This window comes from Magallana gigas, chromosome 4 (genome assembly GCF_963853765.1).
Source record: "Magallana gigas chromosome 4, xbMagGiga1.1, whole genome shotgun sequence".
Taxonomy (NCBI): domain Eukaryota; kingdom Metazoa; phylum Mollusca; class Bivalvia; order Ostreida; family Ostreidae; genus Magallana; species Magallana gigas.
This window is the reverse complement of record NC_088856.1, coordinates 3,720,073-3,734,139: the sequence shown is the minus strand read 5'-3', so window position 1 is coordinate 3,734,139 and position 14,067 is coordinate 3,720,073. Positions and strand designations below refer to the sequence as shown.

The following is a 14,067-nucleotide window of genomic DNA, read 5'->3' as shown; positions in this document are numbered from 1 at the left end:
TTTAATAGGAAAATTCCAAAATACATGCGATGGTTTCCCAAGTTCAAAAGCACAATGAAAATAAACAAACTAAAAACCACCGTCGCGTCACGAATGAAAATGTCAACGCATTGAAATATTCAACCTCAATTTACTTCACACAATGATCGGCACCAATATACCTTGCAAGTTTCAAACATTACCTTTGCGCGTGAACTTTTCCACAACAAACAAATCAATCTTTTCAAACTTTTGCCAGAATGCGTCGAAAATGGCCGCTTGGAACAAAGAACCTCGTTTTCGAGATGGAATGTGAATCTGGAATAACGAACCCGAACTAACAAACCGATTAAACCCCCTGTATGTTTTTTCGTTATCGTTTTCGTTTATAACTCAAATTTGGAACCGAATTACCATTTCATTTTTGCAATTTAAATTTTTCTTCCCATAAGGATGATTCATGCTAAATTACATTGAATTTCAATCAGTAGTTCTTGAGAAGAAGATTTTTTAAAATGCACCCCCCCTTTTTTACAGTTTCGAGGTTTTCTCCGCTCTCAATGAATATTTTTCTTTCATTTCTGCAATTTATATTCATCTTTCCATAAGAATGCTTTGAGCCAAAATTGGTTCAATTTGGCGCAGTGGTTTTAGAGAAGAAGTTCAAAATGTGAAAAGTTTACAGACGGACAGACAGACGGACAGACGGACGGACGGACAGACGGACGGACGGACGGACGACGGACAAAAAGTGATCAGAATAGCTCACTTGAGCTTTCAGCTCAGGTGAGCTAAAAATCATTATCTTCCTCTAATACTTTTAAAAAACAAATGCCAAATTAAATAAATGAGTATCTACGTAAAAGGATACTTTTATTTAATATTTTTAATAGATTTATTGCTCACCATTAACCTCAAATTCGCATAATTCAACATGGGCATTGGGAGAATAGTATGATGGTTGCGTGCCACTTCTTTTGTTGAAATATATCACATACCGTCCTCGTAATTCACAGTTTAATGTTAGGACAGCCGGGATTGTCGATCGGTTAAAAATTTCATTGTCATGAAAACAAAGTGATCCATCTTCTATATTTGTCGTATTCGAAACATATACATAAAAACCTATAAAACGTGTCGTAAAGCCGTTGCTCTCTCCTACAAAAACACCATAAAAACCAATAGAAATCCCTTACTTAAGTGAATACATGATTATGTGATTTAAAAAAAGAATTCTTTAATAACGTTAAACTCACATATTACAAGTATATATTTTGGCATGCATTGCACATGATGCTAACATTTATTAGATTCATACATGCCACATAAATTACCCATTATCAGAATCGCACTTGATAGCAGACTTATGACTTAATATTTTACTCTTGATGCTACACTTAGAGCTATTTTTTTAAAAACCGATGTCTTTGCTACGGATATCACATTTTTAAAAATTAATTCTATGTTTATGTTTAATGTGCATTATTGTGCATCATTACAATACATTTATATATACTTATAGTTCCTAGCGCGCTAGAAAGTTCGAGTATGCGATAAGGTTCATGTGATATTTTTGCACACATGCATATCTCTCTCTCTCTCTCTCTCTCTCTCTCTCTCTCTCTCTCTCTCTCTCTCTCTCTCTCTCTCTATATATATATATATATATATAAAATAAGAATGCTGATAATTCTTAACTTTAAATGTATAACTGTTTACATACTATCGTCAGATTGTTATAAAAACGTATGTCTTTAATCCACTGAATTAAACCAACTACTACTATATGATTTTCTAAAAAAATCAGTCTAATGTTTAAGTCTAAAACTTTATTTTACTTACCCCAAGGAGCATTATCGGTCCTGTAGTAGATGGTGATGTTGGTGATGCTGCTCAGATCGCCAAGGTCAACCCACCACCACGCTGTTTTATGTCCATAAGCTGATATAGCACACTGGCCCCCGGTATGAGACAGATCTGTCTTATTCCCGTCCACAGCGTTATCAGATGCAGTACGTGAATCATAGGTACTTGACATATATGTCGATTTATTGAAAGCAATGTTTGCTGAAAATAAAAATGGGAAAAAGCAAAAATATTTAAAATATTTACTTTCAAATATAAAAAAAATTCACAGTTCTGTACATTAATTTGTTGGATATATTGAAAAAAAATAATCCTGCCAGTATTATGAAACGTTCACCTAATTGTTTGAGAGCTTTTCGCAAACCGATCGGTTGGTTGAACATAGGTTTCAGAACCCATGAAAAAGAGAAACTAATTAATACTCACGTAACAACAATGAATATATTGAACCAATTAAGAATAACAAAACATGAATTAAAAAGATCGGAGAATCCATGTTGTTCGTGTAGTTTTTATTTCATTAGGAAGTAATACTCTAGGCTTATCAGTAAAAATGAACTAGAAAAATAAATAATATACGACATCAATAAAGTATCTAAACATTTTGTCTTATCCAAATACAGCAAGTTATATGGCCCTTTACTGTGTACTCAGTGGTCTTTCTTGCTTACTCTTTCCAGGAGAAGTCCATTCCTCAGCTCGTCCTGTTATGCTCTCGTTAGTCAAGTCGAAGCACATATCTCTAGAGTCTGTTCTAAGTATCACAATGTCACGCCCTATAAGACCCTAGATTAAAAATGAATTATCTTCCATTCTGGTAATGAGGTACTTATTTCTATAAATAACTACTCTAATGTTTGCAACATAGAACCGGTGTTACATTTGATTAAAAGTTGTGCGATGTAATGAAAAATGGTAAAATATATAATTATGCAAATAAAAGGATAGAATGATAAAACATTTCAAAATAAATTTATTTAGCAGTTGCATGAGTTACATTCCATGTATATTTACGTAGCTATGATACATCTAGTTATGTATCCTTTAAAACTGAAGCAGTAATAAAATCAAGTAAGCAAACTAGACACGATCTCGTTGTGAGCAACGAGTGGGTCTTTTGTTTGATTAAGAATGACTGATAGGGTTGAATTAAAATGTTGACATTTGGTACGAGTTACTATACTAGCCTCCTTTTAAACTAATTTTTGGACCTTCACTGCAAGATTAAGATTTCCAGAAAAGGTCATTTTTAAACTGCAATATCTTTGCAATGCTATGTCCGATGCTCATCTTAAAATTTGATAAGTTTAAAACTTATTCTGATGGAAAAAATTGTAAATGTTTTAATTTGAAATTTTTAAAAAACACAATGTTATAAAACTGTTGTTTGAGCGGATCGGAAGTGACAGACGATAATGTTTATACCTGATCGCCCCTAGGAATTAAAAAAGTATCATTCCTAAAAATGTCAATTTTCTATCCTTAATCGTTTTTTAGAAAAAGATATTAATATAGTATAACCATTTAAAAGAGGCATTAGAAATTGTACAAAAGTATTTAAGTTGAAAATATGTTCATATTGAAAACAACAATGTACATTTACTCACTTTATGTTACTGAAAATTTATGTATTATAAATAACTACTGTTTCTTAAAATACAACACAGAACCCACATAATTGTGTGACGCTGGAGCAAAGAGACCCTTTAGCATTGACTCTGGGAGCCCAAAGGAGAAAAAGTTACAAAGTTTTTTTAGGAAAGAAATGAGAACAATAAACACGATAGCATAATATTTTACAGATCATGCTGTAAAACATTTTTAGTGTATGCATTTCCTGTATTTTGATATATTAAAATCCACAACTGACAAATCTAAAATGATGTTGGTACATCTCTGCATTTAGGTTTAGACATGAGATGATGTAAGTCGATACAGCCTTATAATTATGATCAATAGTCTTTAGATACGGTAAGGTCGTTGTAAATATATCTCATGTTACCCTATCTGTTACGACTTGATCTCCGGCTTGTCAAATTTGTCACTCTGTATGAACGACACACGTGTTCGATGTGCATGCGAAGTACCGGTAAGACAGCACAAAAAAAATACGGGTACCTTTTTTCCTTTCTTGCTTTTATGAATTCATTTAGCTTTTACAACAAGTACTAATTATTATAAAAAATCAGCTAATGTCAACGGTAGTGAAATGTGTACCCAATGACTGTAACAGACGTTTCACAATTGTTTGAATTTCGGATTGCAATAACTCAAGTTTTGTTCACAATTTTTTTTTGTATAAAAATGTATTAAATTTTGCTTCCTAAAATGACTACATTAAATAAGAACTAAATAGCATTTTAATCTTTTCTGTTTATTCATAAGGTAGTTAAAAGATAATCGTAACGGAAAGCGTTAATATAACGTTGCGATTCGTTTAAAGTTGCGCCGGGTCACCAGACGTAGGCAAGTTTAAAGCTTACTAGGGATGATCAAATGATGCATAGGACTTGAACATTTTTACACTTACACATTTTATGCTGCTGGTGTACTTTCTACAGAATTGTTTAACTATATATTGAAAGGAATTAGAATAAATATCTCAATTATTTCCGAACAGCCCTAAACCTATGTTGGTTATCGTTTTCAAACATTTTTGTTCAAGGTACATGTGTTCCAGATTTAAATCATTGGCATTATGACTCTCTGAAAGCACTAAATATTAATAGTGACATACATATGATACAGTACACTGAATAAGTAGACTAGACATCTCAATGGGTCCCGCTTTTATATTATGATGATTTTGTTTTTACCATAACTTATGACTAAGACGTTTTCTAGATAGCATAGAACTTAAGAAGAAGATAATTGCAAAAAGCATATATACTGAAAAGTTTTAAGATAAGATAATATAGAGAAAAATCTGAGCGAGATTGACACAATAGAAAAGAATGTGCATCCAAAGCTGGATTATAAGAAAAATGTACTTCTGGACAAAGATTTTAGGTACATGTAGTCTAATACGACCTTGACGTTTTTTAAAAAAATCAACTTTACTGTTCAAAGTCACTGCACAGGCTTTTACCAAAGGCACTATGTCGGTGAAGTATGGACCAATGGAGGGGAGAATGTAATCTCGGAACGACAGATGGAAGGACAAATGGTTGAAAAGGCAGCCTGATGGACAGACATACTAATCACCTAAGAGCGAACGAACGGAAAGCAGAATATTAAAAATATATAAGAAAAAGGGTTTAATTTAGTAATGATTTGCAATATAGTGATCAGTAAAGGGAACATTTAATGCATGACATACTTCTTTGAACCTCTACTTTTTCTCATAGTCAAAATGTATACCCTTATAGTTTAAGAGATTACTCTGGACAAAAAATCTTACCATAATTACAAAATCATCCATTTCTTTAAAAAGCAGTGACAAGACCTGTTCAAATCTATGGCATTTTTTATAGATGTGAACAACAAAATTTTGTACAGTTTTTCGAGCTTCAGTGGTGCTTCAACTTTTGATATGTGTTGGTATGAACAGCTAGTCATAAATTTCTTAAGATATTTGGTGTCATAAATTTAGCTTCCTTTGCACTCAGCATATAAACGGACGCGATTAGGAGGTCAGTTTATTGTAATAAAATTGTTGTTTTCATCAGCTTTTCCTGCTTTTTGTCATGAAAATGTTTTAAGGGTTATTATCTAAATCGTGTATTTTACATCACATTACAAACAACAGTGAATCAAACATATATGTATGTTTTAATAACTTAAAACTAGTTCGCTAAACTTAGCAGATAATTGCATTTTACAGTGAATTGTTAATTCCTATTTTTTAGATTAAAGAATATAATCCTACATTTAAACCGTCGTCGTATAGGTTATAAACAGATACTAGACGGGTGTTTGGCAATGTGCTTTGCCGAAACTTTAAGTGCACAATATTTTGGATTCAGTTGTAATCAACGATCCTTAAAAAAAACTATTCAAATTGCACAAAGACTGTGATTAAATCACCACACTTTGCGATTTTTTTCAGTTCAACAATATAAAAGTTGAAGAGTTTTTACATATATTTTTGCATAGTAAATTTGTATACAAAAAGGGACTTCGGAACTACATGATTAGAAATTAAACCTTTTCCTTGAAAATCATCCTATCGAATGTGAGTCTCATTCAGTTAACCTAGTTAAAACTACAGGTATTAACTATCATATGTGCAGGTTCTCAAATATTGATCAACCCTGATTAATCTTTTTTTTATATTAATTACTAAATCAACAGCGCTTTCAAAAAAAATAAATCAACCCGCTTTAATTATTTGATCTGTAAAGTATCAAGTAACTACAGACGTAACTGGACAAACCATTTAAATTAACTTGCTATCTCTCTCCGGTTTGTTAAAGCTGCTCGGAACGTTTTCATATCAAATCTTATGTACTCTTGGAAACAATAGAATTGTTTAGTTTGTGTATAATCAAACGTATAAAAGTAGTTCTTTCTGTTATGTATGTCATATTTTAATGATATACACAATTTGTTTGCAAAACACATTTTTCTTAAAAGGGTACATCGTTAATTCGTCTCTTATTAAGTTTCGCCATAAAGTAAAGGCAAGTATGATTGTGTTACGACTTTCACATTCGTTATAGACTAAGAAAATAAGATTACAAAATTATTTTGGCAAATCACGAGTAAACCTCATACATTTTTTTTTAAATATTTCTAAAGTTTGTTCTGTTTATAATTGGTGCATAAAATGTGGGTTGAATAAACAAATTCACTCGGGGGATGAAACTATGAACTCTTTTTAAGTTGCCCATGATATATGTAGCGTTGTTAATTTGTGTTCCCATAATGGACCGTTTAAATATTTTCATCTCTGAAATGAAACCGATTCTGGAGTGTGAATACCTAAAAGTCTATAGCTGATAAGGATAAATGGTTTGTGTGGAAAATTATTTGATACTGTAATAACCATAAAATCAGACCAAGCAGCTTTTAACTGTAAACGGACGGCTATTGTTAATTTGAAGACTATTATTTCCAATTCATTTTAGCATTATGTACTTATGAAAACTTTATCCCTCTCGAAATATTACCATACTTCGTAGGAGTGCTTGCATTACATTGGAAATGCCTGAATAATGGTTGTTTCAAAACATAAAATTAAATGTATCTAGATTTACTTTCATCAATTGAAATAAAATATAAAACACTTTTGCGTAAATTTAAAATCAATTATTTTTATTTAATTTCATTTACCTCGAAACATATCTGTTCAAACAATCCCAATCAAATATGTTATAATACGTTAACTACTTAATCGGGCTGTCGTTTAACCTTGTCACTGTTTTATCATGTAGATTTGCATTTTTTTTTTAATTATATATTTTATTCAGAAATATGCAACCCTTAACAATATCTGATTGCCCCGGGCCAGGACAAGCAGTTAAAAAACCTTAACTAATAAACAGATTATATCAATCGAAGAAGTTCTGATATTTTACCTTTTACATTGCTAAATAAATCCCCAACTACAAAGGTGATGAAGGGGAAGGAGGGTGGGTTGACTGCGGGTATTTACAAACTTGTTGACAGCTGACAGTTAAAGTGACGTAGTCAAAACATCGCGCGACTAAATGCTGCACTCTGATTGGCTAATGTAGACAAAAAGGAAGATCAGCTAAATACTCATAAGTATTCAAAAATTAGAATTACAAATATATTATGACTAGACTACTAATTTTGGTACTAGCATAAAAATAACATATCACAATTTACATAAATGCTATTATTTACAATAATGCTGTATTATGTAATATTATTGATCTGTCTAGGATTGATAGAACAATATAAAACATGGTTGTGTGTATGTACTGCCATTTATTTTTGCTAATAAGAAAAAATAGGCAATACGAGGTGGTCTTCAAACAGTCATAATATCAATAACCAGACATTGAATGTAAGTTATAAAAGGTGAGCAAATGACCTCCCCCATATTAAACAAAGATATATACATTATCAACATGTACCAAATATACATGCAACAAAAATATTGTTGAACAAAAACAGCCATCAAAAGCAAACAGCAGGTTTGCACAAAAGGCCCCACACAAAGTGGACTAGCCAGATATGGTAGTCAACAATATGAAAGATGGCAGTACATACAACACATATGGCAATGACTAACGCCTGCCTTATATGGAGATATTAATATATCATGAAGGCACAGATTATCTATAACCAAACCAGTTAAAAATTTGAATACCACTAGGAACATCTTATTTTTAACCTTGCAAGTATAAACACATCAGTTGACTTCTGCCCTGTGTTAATATAACAGCTGCTATAAAATATACATGTTAAAAGTTTGTTATATTATCAAACATGTTTTAAAGACAGATATACATGTAATCAAACATTTTCAGATGAACCAGTAGGCACATGTTACTCAAATGACAAAATCAAACAACAGAAACAATGGTTAAAAAACTATACAGCAGACATAAACACATCAGTTTACTTCTGACCTATGTTATGTTATGTGTAACCACATCATGCACATAGTATAGATAAATGTATATATGAATCACACTTTGAATAATGTCCAATATAAGACAAATGATAGAGAATTGTGATGAGAACTGAATTTTGAAATACAACTAATCTATACATTGAATTAAAAACACAAACAATGCATAATAGATACAATTATAATACACGGCAGTTAACTTCTGAACTGTGAAAATCTTCCAAGAAAAATTTATATACATAGCATTTGTTATACATATTTAAAATGTAAAGATTGACAGACATATGTATCTGCGAATAGCATCAGATTTTCATCTTCCTACTTAATGAATGCAGTTTTCAGAATAACCCAAATGTACTGCATGAGTGTTTGCCCCTATCCTGAAGCTGTGACCCTTGTATAGAGCAGGGTTCAAACCAACAAAATCAATAATATTAGTAAGATTTTTCACTGCAAATGTTGGACATGGCAATACATTTACCTCTTAATTCCTCTATAGGTTTTTGCCAATCTACAGCCAAAGACTCCCTAAGCTTTTTGAAAGATTCGTTATATGTTCTCCAAGCAACATCCCCATGCAGTCTTTGCATTTCTCTAATAAAGCTCATGTATTTTAATAAATGGGGAGTTTCTGATGGGTGTTTCTGAATTCTAATGTTAATAAAGATAAGAAAGGCATCAGTCCACTGACTGATGAACATGGGGGTTTTTGATTTTAAACTTTGCTGCACATTAATGACCCCTGGAGTAATGCACAGGTTGCAATGAAGAGGTTCTTCGTCTTGGTGGGACAATAATACTTTTAAATTAAAAAATTTATTCGACCAAACTTTTGCCTTTATCTTTTGTGGAATTGTTGCACCAAGAGGAATACCTTCTGTTACAGAGATAAGATTATCAGAATTGAAGAAACCTTTGTTTGTGCCTAATGGCTCACCTCTGTTTTCTAAAAGTTGAGATACTACTGACAATATAGGGTTATCTTGCATAGACAAAGAAGCAGTCGTTGGTGCAGGTAACTCAGTGACGGTGTTTGCATATGTAGCAGATGCAGCATTTTCTAGGGGTACCACTGTACTGCTTGATGCATCAGAGTTTGGTTTTTGCAATTTAACAATTTCTTGCGCAAGTCTTTGGTAATCGATTGCTTCAGCCTGAGGTTTCTGTTTTGCTCTAGTACCTTCACTTGTCTCCACAGGATGTTTGCGTTTTGGCATGGTAACGCCTACAAGATATTTTAAAACTGTTAAAATCAATTTTCTAAATGTACCCAATATACAATTAATGCAACTTTTGAGTGAACAAATTTACACTCAAATCATGCGGATATAGGTGCACACGAGCTAATTATTATTTGATTAATTGCAATTTTTGTCACACAAACATTAAATAGGAAAATGCAATTATCAAGACTTGCGCCAAAACAGTGTATATCTTTAGATTCACATGTAAACTTACATACATGTAACAATACACATAAAGTATGTGTGCATGAATCTGCATGAGCATATAAAAATTGAAACTCTGCATGTGCATTAGTACATGTAATAGTCCACATGACCAGGAGTGAGAAACAGAAAAAATAGTCCTCATGCACGACTCTGCATATTGACCAGAAAAATAGTGCACATGTCTCTGCACGTGAACCAGAAAAAATATTGCACATGACTGTGCATGGGAATCAAAATTAGAACACACGACTGTGCATGTGAATCAAAATAAGTACACACGACTGTGCATGTGAATCAAAATTAGTACACACGACTGTGCATGTGATTCAAAATTAGTACACACGACTCTGCATGTGCATCAAAATTAGTACACACGACTCTGCATGTGAATCAGAATTAGTACACACGACTCTGCATGTGAATCAAAATTACTACACACGACTCTGCATGTGAATCAAAATTAGTACACACGACTCTGCATGTGAACCAGACAAATAGTACACACGACTCTGCATGTGAACCAGAAAAATAAACCACATGACTCTGCATGTGAATCAATTACACAGGACTCTGCATGTGAACCAGACAAATAGTACACACGACTCTGCATGTGAACCAGAAAAATAGTACACATAACTCTGCATGTGCATCAGAAAAGGGGTACACACATCTCTGCATGTGAACCAGTTATATAGTACACATGACCCTGCATGTGAACAGGAAACAATAGTGCATATGAACATTCTTTATACACCTACCAGCTAATTGTGAATTTTATGCATATGCCTGTGAATATATTGAACAATATGAATGCAATTTAGCTCAAAGAATAATAAAAATATGTCAGACTGCTTATCTTGAATGTTGAACTGGACAGCTATACTAATGTTGTGATTGTATTTCTTCATGTGGCGAGAACCAGATTCAATGTTGACCCCATCTCTCCTCAGGTAGGTCAGGTCCGCCCAGAAACCACAATGAGACCAAAAATGAATACCATGAAGCTTTTCAGTCTCTGACTTGAGCTGCTTGTTCACAGTCATGACATCATTGAAGGATGTCCGATCGAGAGGCCCATGGTTGACGTCTAAGTAGTTGCCCTATAATAACTGTAAGGATACCAACCCCCTCATTGAGGTATTCCACGTATGACAAAATGTCAGTAGTCACTTTTCGTGGATCCGCATGGCACAAGTCATTTTCACGGATGAAACAAACAGTGTGAGGTTTGAGGAAATTCAGAAATTCCGTAGATCGTGATAGTCGTTCGAACGGCGAATGAACGAATGTCCGATTATACAAACATCTAACGCCATTGTCTGGACGGAGCCTGCCTCGGGGAAATTAAATAACCACTAGAGATGTTATTACCTCAAACAAAAATACTGTTTTTGAATTTTTTTTTCTAAATAGAATTCTATAATGATGTGTTTCCAGCATACATCGAAATTCAAAATACTATTCAATTTTTGCCACAATCTTTTTTACAGATAGACAATCAAATAAAAGGTGCTTGATGTCCTCCTTTTCACACGGACAGAATTCACAATTTGCATTTTGTTAAAGATTTATTCAACAAAAATGGTGAATTCAAAACACTACAAGAACTTTCAAATGATCTAAAGTAGATTTGCATTTTAATTGATGTATGGATTTTCTAGATTTATCATCAACAACATACATTTCATTGCATTATTTGTTCAACTATCAATTGTTTCAATACAGCAAACAATTTTTAATTAATAATACGCAATTAAAGAAAAATGAATTCATTTCAAAGTAGAATGAGGAATACTGTAAATAAAAATAAAAGAAATAAAAATTGATAATCGGTGTTTTGCCCATTTTCATTTTGTATTTTTACTTTTGTTTTGCGAATCATTATATCATCTATACGACAATAGTAAGTTAAAAATATCAGTCTAATGATTACACTGAGCAAAACCCTCATCAAGAAATACTTTAAAAAAACATGATTTAATTAATTTTGGTTAATGAGTAAAACTGATTTTCTCTAATGTTTTGATTGCGCCTTTATTAATCAATAACAAAAACAGTACCTTTATTTTTATCATAATAAAATCTATATAGCGCTAAATATAAAAAGATTTACTCTAAAGTGCTTAACATTAAATAAATGTATGATGTACAATTACATTACATGATTAAAATTAAAAATTAACAGGCATAAAACATGATAAAAATAGATTAAGCATTGATAAGAATTATTTTACTTTATAAAGTAAAATCAAGAGTCTTGCACATAGACATCAAGAAAATGGATTACAGTGTCAATTATAAAATTTAAAGCTAATTTAAACAGATGAGTCTTTAGTGATCTTTTAAAACCGCACATATGTTTTATGTGCGTAAAATGTATAATATATAAATGTCACAAGTAACGAGACATTTCATGAATTTTGTTATCATGTGATTTTTTTTTTATAGAAAAATATATGTTGAGTATACATTTAACTTTCGTTAAATTGAAAAAGTATCTTAAAACAAATTTACAACTCAATTTAAATGATTTCATAGACTCCCATTTTGTACTAAGTATATGTTTTAGCCAAATAAGTCATCTTGCTTAAGAGTAGTGATGAATGTCATCGTATGTGTTTTGCTTGCTGGTCACTGCTCCGAGTTCAGTGTAGGTAGATCTGTACAAAGAATAATAAAATACGAAACAGAATTCATTGCATTAAGCATATAAAGCAATTGTTCGTTAAATGTTATTTTTAAATATACATACCAAGAATTAACATACTAAAACAATTAAAAAAAATTAATTATCAAGCAATCATCGTTCAACGCTAGTTGAGGTCAGATCGGATTATATCATGTTTAAAAACAACCAAACGAAATAGTTTAAAGTTAAATATGTAAAATGCAAATGTCAAACTGTACATGTATTAATGCCGGCATTTAAGAAATGGATTATGAATGAATTCAAAAATAAAATTTTAATTGATTTGTCTTTCTAATACATGTTTTCTGAACATCAATAAATCAAATAAATTGTTAAGACACACAGCTTTTCAATAAATACGATAAACCAATTTAGAACCCCCAAAAATATGCAACTTACTCATAGTTGATGCCCGGATTACCTGAAAAGTATATGAAATATTGTAATGAAGTCATATCTCGCATTTTATAAAATACGATCGATCATCTTTTTAAAGTTTTTAGCAGTTCAATATCGTATCCCAAACAGTATATTGTATCTGTTGTTATATATTTTTGCATCACAAAAACCATGTTTGACCTCTATATAATGCTAGTATAAATCTAAGTTAGTAAGTTTTATCATATTAACAATATCTTACCTGAATCGCCATTCACGGTGGTTTTCTGCGATAGTTTACTGTTGACTGCGAAATAAATGAAATGTTATTTGTATTTTTAATCTATTACAAACTTGCACGCGCCAATCCTGCTTAATACCATTTCTCTGCGTACACATATTATTATACCGTTATTCAAAATCTTTAATACATACGCCGATTCGAATTCCTTCTCCAGAATGCAATATTTAGGCTAGTTCCAAGAATGACAATAAATATAGAAATTGCAATGGAAATACCCAAATCGATGATACACTTTTCGTTTTTGTCGCATGAACCTCCACGTTTAAAATATTCTACAAACTAGACACTTGTTGCAAAAGCAACAAAAAGGTCTTCCGTTTTGATATACATGTATCAATTTAACTGTAAGACATTGCTTCTCTCAGTATTTCATAACTATTAGACAACAGGACTTTATTGACTATCAATTTGTCTTACTATGTCAAACAAAAACAGTAGATCTCTTAAACAAGATTGATTGTTTGAACTCTCCCGGTGTGGACCGGAAGTAACGGTTGACAAAATAAAAACGGTTAAACACATCTTCTATCAAATGTCTATCATCCGTGTAAGTTTTGTGTCTTGGTCACTTACAGTTTATGAGATCTCGCTGTCATAATATTTGTTTTAAAAAGACTACCTGAGATATTTGAGATATCTCACCGGAAGTAATTTTTTTTTGTTTATTAATCATCGGATAGATGACATATGAAAGCGTTTATACCTTTATATCAATTCTGTGTTAAACAAATAAAATGCGTAAAAACATAATTTTTGAAGAGCTTCCGGTGACGACCGGAAGTTACGACGAACAAAACAAAATAGTTTAAACACATCTACAACTATAGGTCTATCATCCCTCAAAGTTTGGAGGTTC

The 14,067-nt window shown here is 32.0% G+C and overlaps 1 protein-coding gene across 1 annotated transcript in view; it reads right to left on the bottom strand.

Moving 5' to 3' along the window:
* Nucleotides 1-12,311: 12,311 nt before the first annotated feature.
* Nucleotides 12,312-14,067, bottom strand: part of LOC105340182 (multiple epidermal growth factor-like domains protein 11) — an 8,793-nt gene continuing 7,037 nt past the window's right edge. The window contains exons 2-5 of the mRNA XM_034451976.2: nucleotides 13,343-13,483; nucleotides 13,170-13,214; nucleotides 12,929-12,950; nucleotides 12,312-12,500 (exon numbers count right to left, since the gene is read on the bottom strand). Coding sequence (XP_034307867.2) covers nucleotides 12,428-12,500; nucleotides 12,929-12,950; nucleotides 13,170-13,214; nucleotides 13,343-13,483 — 281 coding nt within the window. The 3' untranslated portion in view covers nucleotides 12,312-12,427. The remainder of the gene's footprint in view (nucleotides 12,501-12,928; nucleotides 12,951-13,169; nucleotides 13,215-13,342; nucleotides 13,484-14,067) is intronic.